The sequence below is a fragment of the Lingula anatina genome, unplaced genomic scaffold, assembly GCF_051362555.1.
Source record: "Lingula anatina isolate TDL-2025a unplaced genomic scaffold, LinAna3.0 unanchor82, whole genome shotgun sequence".
Classification (NCBI taxonomy): domain Eukaryota; kingdom Metazoa; phylum Brachiopoda; class Lingulata; order Lingulida; family Lingulidae; genus Lingula; species Lingula anatina.
Window position 1 is genome coordinate 1833013 of NW_028257603.1, and position 21717 is coordinate 1854729.

Here is a 21717-nt window from a genome sequence, read left to right on the forward strand (position 1 = left end):
TGATATCGATTGCGAGGCTACGGCGAAGAGACAGACATAAAGTGTTGAACTTTACTGTAATTTGGCATTTATATGTTATTCTTTTCATGTTTAACATACAAAGTGAAAATTTATAGCATAGAATATTGAGTTATGCAAACTGAATTCGAAAAAAATCATTGGAGTGAAACATTTTCAGGGATGCAAGATCGGAATTTATAGTTCCACTGCGGTCTCCTCATACGCTGTCAAAGGAAGAAAAACCCACCGATGGCTGCAGTTAGTTGGACATTTACGAGTACAAATGGTAGGTTGATTGGTGTTTGTTAACTCTGAACTTGAGAAAGATTTAAGATGCAGAGATATGGGGTAAGTGTATTATTTCAATTGACGATCGTTGGTTGAGTGATAGCTGTATTTCTTGATGTTCAGCTGGACAACTTTGACAAAACTTGGGTCCAAGTTCTCAAGATCATTTCCACAGTCGAGATTACTGCCAAGTCAGAGGTTGTAACACAAAACAGAAACATGGGTTGCGATCTTATTTCGCTTTTCCTTTTTCGACAATACGCTAGAAAAGCCTAATGAACCTAATGGTTTAAGGGGTCCTACGAAAATACGAAAACTGCGAAAACCGCGAAAACCAGAAGTTGCTAGGCGAAAACCTCACTGTAACTTACCAATTCTCGATGTTCTTGACAAGTTGCTGTAATATTTGGATAACTTGGACCATATTACATACATCATGACCTTTGATAACGATGTTGTAATGAATTGAGTATGTTACAGCTGAGTTTTCTAGATCGGCAACTATAGTGCGTGGGAGCCATGTTTGGTTTACAATTGGCATATATAAACAGCAGTGTCCCCTCAGGCCAGTATTGCCATATCAGGCCAGTATTGCCCTCTCAGGTTAGTAATGCTTTTCCAGGCAAGTAATACTCTCTCAAGTACTATATGAAGTGGATAACACAGATTACCTGCATTCTTAGTAATGCAAAGTTTATTAATAAATAGGATTTAATAAATATGCACAAAGTAGAACTTTTTTTTTTCATTCCAACCAGAAGTGAAACTACACATCAATGCTTGTAAAAAGTGCCCATTTTAATACACCACACATGTAGAGTCTATATTGTATGAGCTTTGAACCTGCATAGAATGTACACTCCTACTTTTCCAAATATAAAATGAGTAGCATTGTGTAATAAAGTGACCAGCATAGAGCAATTTATAAAGCATTATGAAAATGTAGGTTCTAATTAACATAATTGATAATATTCAATATATATAATAATGGTGAATACAATTAGATTATTTTTATTAAAACATTTTTTCCTCTGAACTTGATCCATGGCCACTGATTTTGTTATTTAATCACATTTTATCTTACTCTTTTTGAAAAGATATTCATGCACAGCCATTTGTTACACTAATTGTTTTCCACTTAATAAACCAAATCCATTTCTAAAGCATCAATTAATTTATACAATGTAGATTGTATATATGTGTATCCTAAGGTGTCTAATACACATTTTACCTTCAAATCAATGTGTTTAATTGTTTTTACATTTGGGTTCTGTGTATGTGCCAGTATACAGAGATAAGCTCTTTTAACTCTGAAAAAATGTCAATAGTCAGTTAATCATGCATATATATTATACGCACAATAATAGAGAAAAAAAAGGAAAAAGGAACACACATTAAACACATGTACTGGTACTCTGATTTGCAGGAGGCATTTTCTCTTGAAAGGAGATATAACAGATTACAACTGAATGATGTTATGTGATTGACATAATAAATAGGTTACTCCTAGAGTTTTAGGCAGTGCACATCTAATTTCGTAATTGATATGATATGATTATCTTTCAATTCCATATCTATTTCATCATTTCTGTGTCTATGCTGTGTTTTAACACTTCAACTTTTTGTATGGTAAGTTTTTATCAGTTTGAAGCACTCTGCATGTGTTTTGTTGAAGATTGCCAAAAAGCAAATGAAGTTATGTATATCAAGATAGTCCATAACATGTTAACACCTTGGTATTTTCCACTATTTGCTGATTATTGGCATGCTGTAATATCAAGGGACTGTTGACAGTTCTTATTTGCCAGGAAGTTGATCAATAGTAAATAATAGTGTGTGCTTGTATATTTCATTTGCCATATATTTTAAAGCATGTAATATACCAAACAGAGTCCTTGGGCTTGCATTCTGCTTGGTATAATAAAAGGAATATGAAATAAAAAGTGTTAGTTTTCTTGTAAAGAATATTATTACCTCTGCCAAGGAGGCTATGTTTTATCACCCCTGTTTGTTTGTTTGTTTGTTTGTCATCATCATAACTAAAAAGTTATGGATAAATTTCGATGGCATTTTCAGGGTAGGTCAGAAATGGGTTAACTTAGAAGTGATTAGTTTTTGGTGGCGAACTGGATCAATAATCAATCAATAATAAAAAACTAAATCATTATAGAATGAAAATTTAGGAGTGAAATGGCATTGGATGGACACTCTGCTGCCTTAGTGGAGGTCTGCGGTCTCTTAGTGCTTTTCTAGTTGCCATTATTAATAAACTATTGTGTACACTTTGTACTTTAAAAGTATTATAAGTTCTCAACCAATGCATTTCTCAATGGTGTATAATATATTGGGAAAGGAAGGTAACAATTTTGAAACAGATCATTAGTCCACTATTCTGAATGTGGCCTATATTTGTAAAATTGTCAGCTCTCTACCGTATTAATTCTCCTCTAAAACTTTATTCCTTTAAATATCTGGCCAAATAAGAATTATGCTTTGGCAATAGCATATAGCTCCAATATGATTTGAACTACTTTTGAAAGGGGACATTATTCTAGGTCAAAAACAAATGTTGCTTTAGTTCTAAATGCTTTAGCCATCATAAATGGGTTTAAACCCGATAAAACTATAATCAGAATACATGTACTTAGACAAATTATTATGAATCTACATATTTAAGGTCATAGATTGTGTTGCGCTTTACAGAGCACCCATACTTATTCATATGTAACATGTTCTAAGGCCAAAATAAAAAACTTCAGACAAATGCATTGAACGATTTGGATGTGTTTATTCTCAGAACTTGCTAGTCCGAAATGCATACCACATACACAGCACAAATTGTGTTTTCTTAAAAGAATTTTTGTATCTTTCTGATTACCATTGGGATTTACTACGTACTGAATTCATGTCATTGTTTAGATGTTATGATTGAATCAGTCCAATAAGTATTGTGGTTAGGAGGGTTAAGTTGACAATGGCTAACTGTTATCCGCAGGTGTAAAAGAAATGACTGAATTGCATATATTAAATTTGGTGTGGTAAAATGGTTCAAATTTTGTGAAGACCTGGGATTTCTTTCACACAAACAAGTTAACAAGCTAACAAACAGAAAAGTATATTTTGAGACACACATTATAAATACTTATTTCATCGAGTTAAAGATGCATCTAAAAATGCATATTCATCATATATTCTAATATCATGCAACAGCCAGAAGGCCAAGCACACATTAGGGTAGAATTCTTAAAGGAAAAAAAACATACAGTCTGTGTATTCTGGAAATTCAACACCTATGGAATTTTAAATTAACTGATGGTCATTATGATTGCATACTTTTCACAAACAAATGCACCCTTGGATTCTAATTAAAATCAATTTATTAGATTCTGTTAAGTTTAAGTGCTCTCTGACCTTATTTTTTAATGAATTAACACAATCTATATACATCCATTTGAAAGAAACAGAAAATTGAAAAATTAAGTGATATACAACATAATCCCCATCAATTTTTATTTATCTACTTTAAGTAATACTGTTTATTGTAACTACTCTCTGACTTTTTTTAACAAATTAACACAATATTAAGTATATACATCCATTTGAAAGAAACAAAATCAAAAAATGAAGTGATAAACAACATAATAACCATCGATTTTTATTTATCTCCTCTAGGAGGGTTTCATGCATTTTGATGCAATAATACATAATCCTTAACAGCATTACCACCAACAATTTTATGCATAACTAATAAATAGGTTTCATGCCCATATTGAAAATGCAAAAAAAAAAAAAAAAAAGGAATGAAATTCCACCCTAAACTGCATAACTTTCAGACAAAAAAATAATAAATAAATAAATAAATAATAATGAGGTACAAGATAGAAAATATCAATGCTGATACAATAATACATTTTGATCGACAGCAGAGTCAGCAACAAATATCACATGGCTTCAGGCCCATTAATTCAAATTCTCAGCTCTGTTTGAAAATGACAAAATGTATAAAAAATTCACCAAGAAATTGCAAAAATTCATGGAAAATAAGTAGCAGTGAACTTAAATTTGCTGACACTGACAGCTAGATGGACTTAATTAGTGACAGCTAAGACTGCAGCTGTAACTAGTTAAGTCTTGATCATTTCTTGATCATTATTGATTTAGCACTTACCTGAGGGCACAGAGCCACAGAAGCATACCATTAATGACAACCAGATCCTAATGAGTGTAATGTCAAATGAACCTACAAGTTCTTTGATAAAACTGTTATTAATATAAAATATACTACAATCCATGCATTAAAAATAAAAAGCAAGCAAGTCCACGGGTCAGTATTAACAATGCACTGTAGTTGTCTCAGAATAAGACTTTAGTCCCTTTTCTTAAAAAATAAATTGCCAGTGCACAAATTGACTAAATATGTATAGATAACTGTTTTGGTAAAATGGAATTTGGTATGTAGAGAGCCTTTATTTTAACATGATTTAAACAAACAAAAACAACTTTTTTATGATGAAAAACATTTAATGATTCAATATTTCTTTTATAAAGTTTAATGCAAATACAAAGTTCTTACAACTTCATGTACAGTTAGAAGTAATTTTTCTCATGCACAAATAACACATTTACAAATAAAGCATTAATTAACTTAAAGTTGGCACAATGTTGTAAATGTTACTTGATAAATGTTTGTTAGTTTCTTATATGTATGTATTAAGTAAGCAGAAAATATTGTGCTGTTATCCACATTCATATGCCTGAGAAAGCATTACTGGCATGAGAGGGCAATACTGGCCTGATATGGCAATACTGGCCTGAGGGGACACTGCTGTTTATATATGCCAATTGTAAACCAAACATGGCTCCCACGCACTATAGTTGCCGATCTAGAAAACTCAGCTGTAACATACTCAATTCATTACAACATCGTTATCAAAGGTCATGATGTATGTAATATGGTCCAAGTTATCCAAATATTACAGCAATTTGTCGAGAACATCGAGAATTGGTAAGTTATAGTGAGGTTTTCGCCTAGCAACTTCTGGTTTTCGCGGTTTTCGTATTTTCGTAGGACCGTGGTTTAAGTCATGATTTTACCAGTTATCATCTGTTGCACATGCTGCATTTTTTTTCTAATCTGAAGTCAGTGAAGATAAATTACTAGTAAAGACATTCAGACCCTCATTACAGTGTGCCTCTAGTTTACTTGTACCTAACCCCCATTTATATATCATAGGGAAGAAATAATATAGGAGGAATAGGGTCATGATTAATGAGATACATGCTGTGCTTTGTGATTCAGTCAGTCTGCTGGCGATCTACTTACGAGTTCATGTTTGTGACTAGATACCAAATGTTGAGGAAAACATAATTAAATAATTCTAATTAAATCATGTTTTAGGCTTCATTCACATGCAATGTCTATTTTCTAAATTCTATTTTCTATTCGCGGTATGTCTTATGATCACGGTCTGTGCCCTGGCGTAATTACTGGCAGCGCGAGCCACTTACTATAAGTTACTATAAGTAACTGGCTCGCGCTGCCAGTAATTACGCGGCGGGATATTCAGTGCACAGACCGTGATCATAAGATAGCACGAATAGAAAATAGATTTTTAGAAAATAGACATTCCATGTGAACGAAGCCTAAGACCAAAGCTTTCTGACTACCTCAACACAGAATACATCAGTAATAATCTCTTACTTGTGGATGTTGGGCCCATTTCACAGAATGGGTGAAAGGAAGAAATGGCTAAAATTTTAAGTAAAATTATAATAATTCTTCATTTTGATTTTATTTTAATAGTGTGCTGTAAATTAGTTATATCCAGCTTACCTATAATATCACTGTGGTTGCTTAGTAATGGATATTTATAACATGAAATGAAGTTTTGAATATAAATACATGTTAGTTACACACAGCTTAATTCAGGAAGCAGTGTGGGCATGTTAGATTTATTTTCAGTTCATTAAGTTGAAATTATGAATGGGCACTGCAGTTGTTATCTGTGTGGACAGTGACCTGAAAGTGAAGATATTGATACCTAGGATGTATATTTGGAATTCAAAACCAAATGATAGTATTCCGCTTATCACATGGTATGTAGCATCACAATTTGGATTAGATAATTTCTAATGGAACTGCAGATATAAGCAAATATTTGAGAGTAGATTTGTGAAGGGCAAATGCACACAAGTTTTTTTTTTTTTTTTTTTTTTTTTTTTGGGGGGGGGGGGGGGTGTTGGTAGGGTGAGGTGGTGTGGGGTGGGACCAGTGTTTAATGTGATGCATGTCACCATAATCTGAAATGATGTAAAGTGAAGTAGTGCTGTATCTACTTTAGAATGCACAGTGTTTCCAATTTTAGTGCAGCCTGGACCCCATTTTAGACCCCCCCCCAACAAAAATCACCTCTAGTTTGTTTTGTGAAATGGGGGCCTGATCTGATTCCTTCATTGTCAATTCAAACCTAGAATATTAAATCCAAGATGCAGCTTTGGCCATGCACCAAATTGCCCAGTTCTTCGTTGCTTTTAACTTTGATTTAAAACTAAGATTTCAGTAGAATTTCACTTTGTTTAGCCAGAGGAAATTGTATTCTGTAGTGAACCTTGCAACTGTGTACTAGTAAGCAGTTTTTTATTTCATTTTTAGTGCAGTGTTCAGAGTCACATGTAGAGCTGATGACTCAGTGCAGCCTTGTGTTGTTACTTCCCAGATATATCGTGTTACATACACACACATAGCCTGTACTTGTGGCAGCTGAGCCTGTCAGAATGAAAGCATATTCATTTGAGCAAGTGGACTGTGTTTGGTTATTTTTTTTTTTTTTTTTTTTTATTTTTTTTTTTTGGGGGGGGGGGAGGGTAATGTTTAGAAAAGCATGGTAAAAGTCATTCTTGTTATTATAAATTATTAAAATTAGAACTATGACTGTTACTGTGAATATAATCATTAGTATTATTGTTGATAATAATAATAATGCTAAATAATGATAATGATAATATATATTGAATTTGAACACTTAATTGTGCACAAATTTTATTTAATTGTACTTTTGTTTATTAATTTATCAAGTTATTTCATGTATAAAATTATTGATTTTTGTTGTTGGATATTAATGTTGATGATTGTTTAGAAAAAAAAAACTATGAACAGAAACCTGATGTGAATTCAGTCATCAAGTACTGCTACTGACCTTAGGGTGCAGCTCATCTTTCTGCTTCCTCATGATCAGTGAAATGCAGCAGAAACAGATGTGGCCTTGGGAATCCTATCTTTTAAGCTGCCTTACCACGCATATTAGTAAACTAATAATCAATAGGATAATCTTGGATTAAAAGTAGATTATAAGCGAAATCAGATAAGATCACTAAATTAAGATCCATTTGACCTGACCTTGACCAGAGAGAGAGAGAGAGAGAATTGGGGAGAGAGAGAGAGATTGCAGGTTTTTCCCCTCAAGACGGTCAATCTATAAAGAAAGAAAATAAATGTAGGAGCCATATTGTTTAAAACATTCTAATTTGAATATCAGATTGTGAAAATCCAGAGAAAATAAACTTGGTCCCTCCCTTAGAGCCTGTGTGAGGAGAAAAATATAGCCTATCATACATAATAACCATAATTAATATGCTAATTAATATTAGAGGGCATACTAGTATGTATGTGAAGAGAGCATATGTGAATACTGGAGTAAGCAGTGTCACTTAATTGCATAGACTTCACTCTTAGGGTTTCGTTCAGAATGAATTAGCTCAAAATAGCTACTGTGCACTTACTCTATAGGGACTCTTGCTGAATGCTGCCTGATTAACAGACTAACCCACCTCCCCCTGATGTTGAGTGAAATACAAGAAAGCTGGTGATTGTGAAGTTGGTAACAAGAGGAGGTGTGTTAGTCTGTTAATCTGATTGTATTTAACAAGAGTCCCCTTGGAGTTAGTGTGCAGTAGCTATTGCGTCCTGACTTATTCTGAGTGACCCCTTAAATTACAACTGACCTACGAGTGTAACCAGTAATATAATTATTTAACAAGACTCAGTATGTGTCTTCATTTCTATACTAGTAATTATAAGTCGAAGGTGGTGATGACTTGAGATTGGGCAGGTTCAGTAGAGATGTGCAATGTATGTTTTAACTGTGTTTTGCACTCATTTTCAGTGTTATAAATTTTTAATTTGATTTTAATTTGAAATATATGCTTAGGATGCATTCCGAGATTTAGATCAATCCAGAGATTTAGATTTAGATCGACCTAACTCCCTGGGGGTTCACGCTAAATTGCAGTCAGCCTAAGCTAGCGCAAACCATAGTTAATTACCCCCTTACAGCTTTTAGTAGGCGGGACAGATGCTTAAGCTGACTAAGCTGACAGTAATCTAGTGAGACTCCCCACAGATCGATCTAAAATCTATGGGAATGGGGTCTTAGAGAGCCCTGTCTGTGATAATGAAATGAGTTGTTGACTTACAGTTGACTCTGCCATGAAGTATTGGCTGAATTCCAACTCAAAGTAAAATTATCAAGTGATTATCCACATAAACAATTTTGTCAAATATATTGATTAAAAAAAGTAAAATATTTCACAATTTCTTCAGTCAAACTAGCATTATATATTAGGATTATGGATACTTGGGAGTTGCCTGTGGCAGAGCTGGAACCTTCTCAGAAGGCCAGCTTATTTTTTTGCCATACAGTTAGCATTAAATCAAGACAAACTGTGTCATTAATTGATAAAACAACTAGTACTTGTAAGGATGTACATTGCTTTCCCTATACTTTGTGAAGAGGGAAGCTACTTTAAAAAAAAAAAGTTACTAAATTGTTTTTTCTCCTATCTGTTTATGTCGCGTCATAATTTGAGCTGCATTTATATATGTATATAGAGAGAGAGAACAATGAAAACCAACTGCTCATCCTCCCCTCCTCACCCACTTCCACCCACTCTGTCAAACAGAATGAAAAGATAATCAATAAAGCTGGCCATAAATAAAGTTTTTCTATTGATCTGCTGGGTAACATTCTGCCATTCTGAGGCCCATTTTTAGGAATCACCTGTTACAAATGAGCGTGCAACAAAACGTGGTTCACAGAGGTAAAACATTGATTTAGTTTCATTTTATTTTTGACTGGAAAATGTACCCTTACTTTTAGATCATTTACTTTACTAGTATGTATATATTTCATTTTTGAACTTAAACACATGGACTTTATAGATCTATTGAGTTTGATGTGTAGTTTATGAAGTCTGACAGGTAGTAGAGGTAACTGTTTGGATTAGCTATTACAAATTGCATTTGATATGCAAATGATATTTAAGCAGTATTGCATTCATAAGAATCAGAGTAGAAAGGAGTTTGCAACAAGCTGGAAACTGGAAAGAAACATGGCTTTTGTGATTCCTTAGAACATTCTGAAGCCATATTGCACAGGAAACTGTGGTTAGTTAATGGCTTTCTCTATTGTGTAGATATCTATACTGTATGGGAGTTCTCAAAAGGAATATGAGTTTTAAAGTCAGAGAATTCTCACTTGAGTACGGTTCACCCAAGTTCACTGGAAACACGCCACCCTTAAACATTGCAGCCATATTCCACAGTAAACTGTGGTCAGTTCAGGATACCAAGTTAATGGTTCTCCCCAATGTATAGCATTCCACAAATACCACAACCTGATGGAACAGGAGCTGTACCCTCTGATAGGTAACAAAGACATTGAGTGTTAGGTAATAGTTTACTTTCAAGTATGAAGAGGAGAGGTTTTTATATCAGAGTGACTCATCTTCATCAGGTACTAGTGCTTCAACTGAGGAAGTATTTTTAAAGATACTAGCATACTAGTAACCTATCAAATTTTGGGCCAGGATATATTTAAAGGATCGTATATTTAAAGTATTGTACATGTAGCTACTACAGGAGACTATAGCTAGTATTATCTGCAGGGGAAAGGACCTCACAGACCATGATAAACTACATAACTACTCCAGTATTAATATTTATCTGCAGTTAGGGATTTTAAAACAAAGATAATTGCAAAATCAGTGTATACATTGGAGGAAGATAGGGGTACTAGTACTAGTACATGCGGTAGTGTCAAAAAGTGTGACATGGAAATTCAGTTGGTATGTCAGGGGTTATCTCAAAATACTGACTGTTAAAGTTGCATGCCACATATCTTGGTATTGTTTATATGAATAATTATATGATCATTGCTTCATAATTAATATTGAGTTTTGTATACTAGTGTCAGCTCTCTCTCTTTCTCTTTCTCTGAAATGAGATTATGACCCTTCTTTCTTGCTGTAAATCATACAATATATTTCATTTAACTGAAATTACTGTAACTGCTGTATTTCTAGGATTTCTTAACAACGTCATGTTTGCATGTAGGATGAGTTAATATGTTTCCTAGAAAAGAAAATAACTCCAGGATTCTGAGGAATGACGCAAAGGAATGCATGCTATGGTATGCCAGCACTGTGACGCAAGCAACTACAGTATGTTCTTCTGAATGCTCAGTGTTTGAATACTTCTTCAGGAAATATCAGGCAGTTGTAGTATCACCTTGGTCATTGTTTATAGCAGTGAGATGTTGATCACTTTGAGAGCATTGAACAATGAGAAAGTCTGCTACAAGGTACAGGCCAGATTAGCTTTGGTTGCTTTATTGAGGGAACCAACTTTGGACAAGGCACATTGCAGGCCTACCCAACTACCAGACTCGGCACCGAATGATCCTGAATTCACTGGTAGATCAGACCACACTACCCATTTTCAAGGTCTGATCTACTGGTGAATTCCGGATCATTCGGTGCCGAGTCTGGTAGTTGGGTAGGCCTGCATTGGATTGTTACACAAATAGTGGCTATTTGGTTCAATGTTGCACACATCTGATGTTTGCATATAACTGTTATGTATCACTTTTTAGTTACTGTTGATTGCTCTCCTCATGAAAGGGTCCCAAAGTATAAAACATGGGGAAAAAAATGGAACAAGTGAAAATCATGCAAATGTTTCACAAGTTGTGTGTGAATTTCATTGACAGGACCAAGTATTATTTTATTTATTTAATTATTTATTTATTTATTTATTTATTTATTGCTGGGGGAGGGGAGCAATGACCCATGAGTGAGTTAGACATGTAAAGTTGTAAACTGTGAAAAAAGAGAATTTATTTTCATCACTGTGAAGGTAATCAGAAATATCATTTCTATTTCAGAAAACGAATGTCAAAGATTAAAGTGATGCCTGATACAGTAACTGCATTACCAGTGTGCCATATCAATATCAGTAACAACAACAACAGCGGTAATAGCTGTAATTACAATGTCAGACAATGAAGACGATGTCATCATAGACAACCATGCCACAGTTCATCTAACTTGCCGAAAGTGTGGTGCCCACGATTGTATTAACTCAAACACACCACTAGGTGGCACCATGATCAGAACCACCTGTCTGGAGGTCAAGTCTCAAGAGGTTCAAGGCCATGTCATGACCTCAGAGGTCAAAGGTGAAAAGGTCAATGGATATGATGTACAGTGCAATACGACTATGAAACCTTGCTCAAAGATGATCTCGGACAATCCGGTTAATCTGGCTCTCGCAAAAGAGCAGCCTAAAGATAGTACCACTCATGGTAACGGCATTGCCACCCCTCCTGTTAGTTATCCAGAAAATGCAGATTTACATATAAGCAAGGATCAAAACCTGGAAAGAAGTAGTGACAATGTCATTGGCGTAGCCACGCCCAGGCAGATGTGCACAGAATGTGAGCCTCAGGTACACTGTGCTTGTAACTTGAAATCCCCTCCCCCAGTCACTAGGAGGGTGAGCTTCAGTCTTGACGACGACGTGCAGCGGCCGAGGAAACGGGAGTCAAACGATTCAGCGGGACCACAAGATGAGGGACACTTGAACAGTGCAGCCCTGACCAATCACAAGCCTTCTCAGACTTCTCCAAGCAAAGACCACTTAAAATTGAATTTAGAAACATTGGAATTAAACCCCAAGGACGAGAACGCCTTGGTGCAAAATGATAAAAGTCATGGGAGCAAGCAAGATACCCTTCACCATCACCATCATCACCACCATCATCCCCATCACCAACACCAGAGGTCACCACAGTCACATGGCCAAAAGACAAAACTAAAAAAGGCGCAGGGCAAGCAGTCCTGGCTACTGAGGCTCTTTGAGTCCAAACTGTTTGACATGTCGATTGCCATCACATACTTGTTCAACTCGAAGGAGCCAGGGGTACAGTCTTATATAGGTATGTTTTTGCCCAATTTTTGCTTGCTTTTACTATATTATTATTATCATTATTATTAATGTTTGTAAGAGGCAAGTTGTTTAAAATTATGTGTCAAATTAATTTGATATTTTTCCCTCTCAGGCAACCGGATGTTCAGCTTTCCCCCAGAGAATGTTGACCTATATCTGCCACAGCTACTTAACATGTACATCCACATGAGGGATGTGGCGGAGGCTATTCATCCTTATATCATACACAGGTAGATAGGAGGACATTAATTCTTGCTAAAGAATTTTCTTCTTACTTTGTGGAGCTAAAAAATCCTTGGTTAATGATTTTTATTTTGAAAGAAGTAAAAGGGTGGGGGGGGAAATTAAAAATTCACAGAATGAATGAATTTCATCTTAGTTCAGAATTCATCTTAGTTAGGAAAATTTTACATTGTAATTTAAAGTTGACTCTAAAAGCATGTACCCCTAGAATGATCTGCACTAGGAAGTCTAATGGTGTCAGATTTATAGTTTTTCTGATTCTGGTAAATGAACCTGTTGTCTACATTTCTTCAGTGCATGCTGTGTTCTAAAATTAGTATTATTCATTTGCATCTGTGTTGAGTTACTTGATGTACGTGCCTCTTCCAAGGGGATTATGCTTTTGCCTTTTTTTGTTGACATATTATACATTTAATTGCCTAACCCAAAAAGTTATGGATAGGTTTGGTGAAATAAGCACCATGGAACAAAAATGGCTAGATTTTGAATAAATTTATAAGATTTATCATGTGTTCCATAAATTAGTTAATTGATAGTAATGAAAATTGAGATGTATGCACTCTTTCTGAGTACTTTTTTAGATTACTGTGTATTGGAATCTGTGACAACGTCGCTGTTATTGATTTGTTGACAGGTGCAGAGAGAGTGTTGATTTCTCACTGAAGGCAGCGTGGTTATTAACAGCCTACTGTGCTGATGTCATTGGGAAACCATCATGGCGGAACTCTCAGGGCGTGAAGCTGAAAAACATGATTATGAATGAGGAAATTAGGTTGGTCCCTCTCTCTCTCTCTCTGTCGCGCGCGTGCGCGTGCACACATATTGCTTTTGGTGTGATTGACTGCTAAAACTGTTCACTTAGTCAATCTCACTAACTCCTATACATTGTATTGAGTCAATTTAGGTTATTAACACAACTACAAGTCAGAATAACATGCTTTCCATATTATTGCAGGTTTAATTAATGATTCTCTCTCTCTCTCTCTCTCTCTCTCTCTCTCTCTCTCTCTCTCTCTCTCTCTCTCTCTCTCTCTCTCTCTCTCTCTCTCTCTCTCTCACACACAAACACACACACACACATATTCTAAACAAGATTTTTAAATAAAGCAATTTTTTTTTCTTTTTAATAAAATTTCCATCTTCCATTCCAGGCCGCGCCACCCTAAGGCTCAGTCTGACCTCCCTAGTCCCTCCCACAGCCACGCCCACCCCCTGTATCCCCTACATCACCACCATCACCACCAGGCTGGCTCCCCGGGGACACCATCTAAGAAAACACATAAGAGAGCCGTGTCTGATGTCACTGGTAAGAATGGTGAACTTATCTGAAATTTTTCCCCACTGTCACTTTTTTTGTCTTGACCATTAAGTTAGATTATTACTGCTGATTGCACCACTGATTTGTGTTGATTTGTTTGTTTATAACTTCTCCACAAGGGTGTCGTATGTTGGGGGCTCTCTACTGTTTTAAGTGTGTTAATTATGATTTGGTGTATATATTTTGCTATTTCTCCCCCAGGATGTAGTCTGCAGCCCACACCCCTGAAGAGGAGCAGCAGTCTGACCAGCATACGCAGTATGTTGGGAGATCTCTCGTCAGGTCGCGCTTTCGACAGCGGCTGCAAGTGCCACGAGAGTTCCGAGGGTGTGTTTAATGACCTCATTGGGAAGATGACAGAGTGCCATTGTGATGTAAGTTCTTGGCTGTTAGTTTATGATATGATTTGTGATTAGTTGGTCTGCACTATTATTATTATTATTTTTTTTTTTTTTACTTTTGAATCAGGACTAGTTAGAGTAAAGCTATGATGTGCCTGCTCAGTTCTAATGGCACTCAAACTGTTAACTTCAGATACTCTTAATATTGATTAAGAAACAGAATTTTTCTCAAACTTTTTGAATTGATTCAGAATCATAAATTGTTTAACTGAGTAGAATGTTATTATTATTATTACTTTTGTTACTATATTTTGTTAATGTTTAGGCCCCACGTCTGCTCCCAGAACTGGAGTTTGTCAAAGCCTTTATCAATATTGGGAAGAAATTACAGACACTGCAGACAAAAGAGATGAGGAGTAAGTATCTGGGCTATAGTTTGTGACCTTAGCCATTGATCTGTGACCTTAGCAACCAGTCAGAGACAATTGAAAACTTAATTTTAAAAAGTTACTAGACAGTAAAGAATGAAAGTTGGAAATATTATCAAGTGTTTTGAATTTTCTCACTATTTATAGACGGAAGCAGTCTTTTGGGCCTTCTGGAAGATGATCAGAATGTTCCACTTTTTAAAGAGAATTTGGAAGACTCAGAAAATATCTCTGGAACTGCCCCTGACAAGTATATATGATAGTGGTTATTCGCAGAAGGAAAATCTCTGACATAAATAATTAACTTCTTCTCTTTTTCCTTCCCCACAGCTGCTCGCCTCATAGCAGACTTGGCCTCGATGAACTTGAACCTGCCCGCGAGGATCTGGCTGCCCATCCACTCCAATACCAACCACCATGTTGTCAGGATCCCACAGACATTTGCTGTGGTCCTCAACTCTAAGGAGAAGGTAAGTAGTGGTTGGGGTGTGGTTGTTACAGTGGTGAACTCAGTGTTGAGGTTGATCATACTTACATCTCATCTGGTGAATGTAAAAACAATTCATGTATACATGGATGTAAGCTGTTTTCTCTCTTATGGATATAATACAATGCAGTGCAGTGCTGTGCTTTGCAGTACAGTACAAAAAAATACAATACACAGGCCCGTAGCCAGGGGGGGTTCGGGGGTTCGAAAGAACTGCCCTTTTTGCTGGGAAAAGGTCCACTCTGGATAAAATTTGATCTAGGTACATGAAGGTTTTATGGTAAAAGGTCCACTTTTTCAGAAAACGAACCCCCCATTTGAAATTGCTGGCTACGGGCCTGATACAATACAATAAAATAGAGTTCTCTCTCTATTCCCTTTAGGCCCCATACCTAGTGTATGTAGAAGTCCTGGAGTGTGAGAACTCCCACACAGCCCCAGTGCCCTCTAAGATCCTGGAGAACACCCTGAGGTTCACCAAGTCAGAGGAGGATCTCACCCTGCACTACGCCAACTGTTCCCCCAGGTCTGACTTCAACCTGTACGGAATGTCCAATGATTTTGATGACGCAGACTGCTGGTCGCAGGAAGATGATGATATTTTACAGGTAAGGTGAAGGTCATCTGGAGCTAGAATGGTATGGAGTGTCCATGCAGTCACACACACTTTTTAGGGAAGTTATTTGTCCACTGAACAGAGAAGAAAAAAATCCTTCATAATTTGTTGCTTCATGTTTGTCTCACATTGATAAGTTTGACATGTTTTTAAGTTAACTATTAGATTCCCAACATGCTGGTTTCAAGTATATATATGAAAAAATTAAAAGTAAGAAGCAATCTCAAGGCAAGAACAAATTCAGTACCTATTACAACTCCAAATCATAATCACCTTAATATTATTTTCATTTACTTTACACGGTTATGAGTGGGCTTTTAGGACTTTACCCATTTTGTCTTTCCCTCACCTTTTTCCCCCCAGCTCTGCACAAAATAAGGGGATGTATGGGAAGGTGTTTTGTAGCAATTTTTGCCACTTTTCTTTCCAGTTTGCAGCAAGGTCTAGGTCCAGCGACACGCTGTCTCAATTCTCCATGGAGAGCAGCAATAGCGTGGACAGCAAGGAACCTGTTTATATTGCAGCTGGTGACATTCGCAGGAGGCTTACAGAGAACATTGCTGCCCCAAAGACTAAATTTGAGGTAGTACAGAGCTGCTCACACAAAATCTTAAAAAAGACATTCAAAATTGAAAGTTAATGTATGTGTGGAGTAAGGCATGGAATTAGGCTTGTCTTGAAATGTGTCCCTCTATTGACCATCCACATATAAGCACCCAAGGGTTCATGTTAACACTAACATTGGATGTCTCTCATGCCCCTGGGTTTGGACTCTGCTTTTCTTGAAATATGTGCCTTTTCCGAGTTCTTTCCCCTAAATCAGTATTTAATCCAGATAGTAACATTCATAGCAATTCCCTGTTGTTCTTTTGTTGTTGACCACATAGCATGATTTTCACAAAAAAAAAAACTGAAAAAAAAAAAAAAAATTAAAAATGAAACGAATGGATGGTATTAGAAACTTAAATAGTAGATGTCTAAGATAACTTGGTTTTCGTCATCTGCTGTCCATCTTATTACTAAAAATATGAAGATGTCTGAGCAGGACTGTAAAATGGTGGGATGCATGACTGTGGTGGCTGTTCCCAACACAAGTGATTCAGAAGGGAAAAAAAGAAAAAAAAAATACATTTTAGTATTCTCCAATTGGAACCTTGCCTCCAAAAGAAACTTTTGTAACTAATTTTGTTAAAAAGCTCCAGTTGCATTTGGGTGTTGTAAAATACATAGATTCTTATAAAAATATGCAAACATTCTGAATCACAAGGAACAAGGTGAAACTGTTAACTCTTGATAAAAGTTCTGAAAGCTTTTTACTTTTCCATCTTTTATCCATAGTTTACAAAGTTTCACCTTGTTATCTATAAACCTACCTGGGCAGGTGAAAATAAAATTCTGAATCATCACGTTTGTGGTGGCGGATGAGTTGGCTTTGGTGTATTGGTCTCTGTCAGATTTAATGATCACTCACTGGAGAAAATGTCACTCGTATGTGTTTATTGAAGATGAATTATTAATTGTTTAACTCTCTGATGTTCCAGCGGGACCCTGAAGACCCGTCTGCAGCTGCCCTTAAAGAACCATGGCACGAAAAGGAGCGAAGAATTAAGGAGTCGTCGCCTTATGGTCACCTCCCGAACTGGAGGCTGCTGTCAGCCATTATTAAGTGTGGAGATGACCTGAGACAGGAGTTACTGGCATTCCAAGTTCTGACACAGTTACAGGTTTGTATACATAGGCATCTGTTATATCTGTGTGTGTGTGTGTGTGTGTGTGTGTGTGTGTGTGTGTGTGCACGAGAGAGAGAGAGAGAGAGAGAGAGAGAGAGAGAGAGCGCCTGTTTATATATACTTGGGGTATTTTAAGTTCTGACACAGTTCTGACACCGTTACTAGCATCTGATATGCCAGCACGCACGTGTGTGTGTGTGTGCATGAGAGAGAGAGAGAGAGAGAGACTGTGTGCCTGGGGTATTTTTAGTTCTTACACAGTAACAGGTTTGCACACACTTTCACTTGATGGTAAAGGGCAAGAGCAACGTTGGTATCACTTTTGTGTATGTGTTTGCATACATATGCGTGGTTTCATTTTTAACTGTAATTTGAAGGATACGTGTATATATCTATGTGTGTGTTGTCTGGACACTAATATTAACTGTTCCGTATGTTTATGCACATGTGTGTGTGTCCAAGTAGATTGAACATGAACATATTTAGAGGAATAATATAAATACTACGATGTTTGTTTTGTTTGGCTTTTTAAACTCACATGATCTTTATCATTTGCCTTCCAGAACATCTGGACGCAGGAGCGAATTCCTCTGTGGGTGAAACCCTACAACATCCTGGTGCTTTCCAACGACTCTGGCATGATAGAGCCTATCGTCAACGCAGTCTCGCTACACCAGATTAAGAAACAGAGCAAAATGTCTCTAATGGAATACTTTGTGCATGAATATGGACCTCCTAATAGTGAAGAGTTTCTGGAAGCCCAGAGGAATTTTGTCTCAAGTTGCGCTGGTTATGCCCTTGTGTGTTACCTGATGCAGGTGAAGGACAGGTAAGTAGTGCATAAGTTACGAAGTTACAAGGCCAGTAGACTCCATATCATGCCAAGAGCTAGCAAGGGGTGCTGTCATGTATTCCAGATGGGGGTGTAGCAATGCATTATTGGCCGTACATCAAAGCAAAATCTCACGTTTCCCAACTGAAATACCTACTTTTTACTACAAAATGCTGATTTCATCACAAATTAATGGATACAAAAAATGGAACTTTCACGTTAATGTAATCATCATCTTTCTTTCTCATTTCTACTTCAGGCACAATGGCAACATCCTCCTGGATGCAGAGGGACACATCATCCACATTGACTTTGGTTTTATCCTCTCCAGTTCTCCTGGGAAGAACCTAGGCTTTGAGAACTCCCCTTTCAAGCTCACTTATGAATTTGTGGAGGTACTTTGTGAATCTTTGATCATTTTGTGATAATATAGTTTAGTCCTACTTGAAGAATATGTTTACAATAAAAGTTCTAATTAAGGTGATTTTTTTGTCAGACAGTGGTACATTAATAATTTTTTATTCCTCTACTATGATGGCAGATAATATAATATCAAAACAAAAAGTTACAAAAAGCATGTATGAAAGGTATTGATCAGCAGCAAATATTTGTGGTCTACATTATTGCTTAAGATTGTTCTAAGTAGTTATTAGTCAAGAGCAAAAAGTAATGGGTTGCAAATTGTGGATTGTGTTTCTTCCAGTTGTTGTGATCAGCAGCAAACATTTAAGGATAACGTGATTGGTAAAATATTTCTAGGTCATGGGTGGTTATGGCAGTGACATGTTTGAGTATTTCAAGATTCTGATGCTGCAAGGTTTTGTGGTGACAAGAAAACATCTGGAGAAAATATTAAACATGGTGGAGATAATGCAGACAGGTATAAAACTGTGAAACGAAGAATCATTTTTAAGTTTTATCTGTTTTTGTGTGTGCATATTGAATATTGAATTATATTAATACCCTTCATTAAACCATTATTTCTTATGGACCTAAGTTAAGAGTATAAGTCTTATCAAATAAAAATGTTTGTTCATCTTTTCATTTCTGATCTCTTTTTTTATGTACATTTTTTGCACAAATATCATTGTTTGCATGTTTTTAACTGTTCTGTCATATTTATAGAAACATTTTCAATATCGGTTTATTAATGTTCTCAATTCCAGGTTCTCAGCTTCCGTGTTTTGGCAAGGGTATCAGCACAATCCGTGCTCTGAAGGAACGTTTTCACCTCAACCTGACGGAGGAGCAACTGCAACTCCTGGTGGACAACATGGTGGAATCCAGTCTCCACTCCCTGACCACTAAACTCTACGATGGGTTCCAGTATATTACCAATGGAATTCTATAAAATTAAAGTAAAAAAAAAATGAACAAAAAAAAAGAAAGTTTGTGTCTGCCAACTTATCCCTTGTGTAAATTTGAGGAATGGAGAAAGAAGTCTGACTCGAAGGGAGGTTGTATTTCATCAGTGATATAAAATGGTTCATGTTATTGAGAATTCATAGATGAGGTCAAGATTTTTAGGCTTTTTTAAAAGCTCTAAATGAGGGTATAATTTGATTATAATAGATGCGTCTCAGTAGTTCTAAGGCTCAGTTGTACGAGGCTCTAAATGGGCTTTTTTTCTGCACAGTTTTTCACCTTCAAACATAATAGGATTCAAAATCTGGATTCAAAATATATTTTTGAGATTTAAAAAAGATACAAAAGAAAAGCGAGAAAAAAATGTCCTAGTTCAGCCTTTATGTGCCATTGATTGACAGACTTCTAGGAAAAGGATAGATTGCAAGAGTGGCTGCACTTATTGGCAGTTAAGCTTTTTTTTTGTGATTGGCTCCAGAAAAGAAAATAAGCCCAGAATTTGATTTAAAATTTAAGACAAAAACTTATGCAATACTTTGAGTTCAAGATATCTTCACTGCACTTAAGTTATCATAGCCAATAAAACGGACATAATATTTGGTTAATTTGGACTTTTATTGGTTTGGCTAGGGTCACACGGTTATACGAATTATTGGGCTAAATTATGAAAGTAACCCCTTTTCAAAATTGAGGCATGTTCACAGTAAGACTTACTTGGGCTAAAATTTGGTTTGCCAATTAAAAAGTATTCTAGCCTAAAGACCAAAAAAAAAAAAAAAAATGAAGCATCCTAGATCCAAAACAGAAGTGTAGCACCCTTCTTAGATAACAGAGTTTGTACTATTTTACAAAAAAGGTAAAAGTTCCAAAGACTGAGTAATGTTTCGATTTAAAATTGACAGCTATACAATTTGGTAGAAGGTAAAATAAACCTTTAGTATTAGACAGGATGGTTGTCTGACTATTTCTGGTTTAAGTAAGTCCCTGTGTGAATGCGGCTGTAGGAAAGGTACTTAGAGCGCATTCTCAACGAAGTAAGCCAGGCTTTACAAAGCCGGTGACCTAAAAATGGCGGACGTACATGAAAGAAAAACCGCCTAATCTTTTAATAGTCTCTCCGCCTCCCCACACGTCGTCCCTGCGGGGTACAGTAATTAAATCGCGTCTCCGTTCGCCATGCGGAAGCTACCTGAGAAATATTAAGTGCGCATGCTCATCAGTTAAACTCGTGGCGAAGAAAGCATGGCGGCTGAAGGCGATCGAAGGAAAAAAGCTCTTCTGTTCTATTATCTTTGAAAACAGAGACGAAAAAGGAATAATTTGGCCCGTAGAGCAGCAATGAATCGACTATCTACGGATAATATCACCAGAGATATTCACGGAAATATTAATGTTCGGAGCCGAGATTTAATTACTGTACCCCGCAGGGACGACGTGTGGGGAGGCGTGTGAGAGGCGGAGAGACTATTAAAAGATTAGGCGGTTTTTCTTTCATGTACGTCCGCCATTTTTAGGTCACCGGCTTTGTAAAGCCTGGCTTAATTCGTTGAGAATGCGCTCTTAGAGCACACTGTATGTGTAGCAGTGGTGAGGTTTGATTTAAAATTTGATAAAACAAAAAATGCTATTTTAATGAGGTCATATTTTTGTACATTGAATGAAAACATGACATGCAATGTCTACTTATTTTCAGCATTAAAGATACAGTACTGTAGGTAGACTTCTGGGTCAGAAAAAGAAAAAAGAATATAATGCTATAATTAGAGATTTTCTAGAGAGTTATGTT

General features: G+C 36.3%; 1 protein-coding gene across 4 annotated transcripts; it reads left to right on the forward strand.

The window, feature by feature from the left end:
• Positions 1-34: 34 nt before the first annotated feature.
• On the forward strand, positions 35-20876 carry LOC106154897 (phosphatidylinositol 4-kinase beta). 4 transcript variants are annotated; one of them, XM_013529438.2, is made up of 15 exons: positions 35-286; positions 11508-12560; positions 12684-12801; positions 13449-13586; positions 13966-14120; positions 14334-14506; positions 14799-14889; positions 15232-15371; positions 15772-15996; positions 16435-16587; positions 17546-17728; positions 18298-18563; positions 18826-18961; positions 19326-19446; positions 19733-20876. In XM_013529438.2, exons 2-15 carry the CDS (start codon positions 11615-11617, stop codon positions 19915-19917), a joined length of 3030 nt encoding a protein of 1009 aa, XP_013384892.2. In that variant the 5' UTR covers positions 35-286; positions 11508-11614; the 3' UTR covers positions 19918-20876. The 4 variants fall into 4 exon arrangements, with proteins under 4 accessions (XP_013384892.2, XP_086854589.1, XP_013384896.2 ...); XM_086998463.1 differs by lacking the exon at positions 35-286 and adding an exon at positions 329-348; XM_013529442.2 differs by lacking the exon at positions 35-286 and adding an exon at positions 9823-9991.
• The last annotated feature ends 841 nt before the right edge of the window (positions 20877-21717 follow it).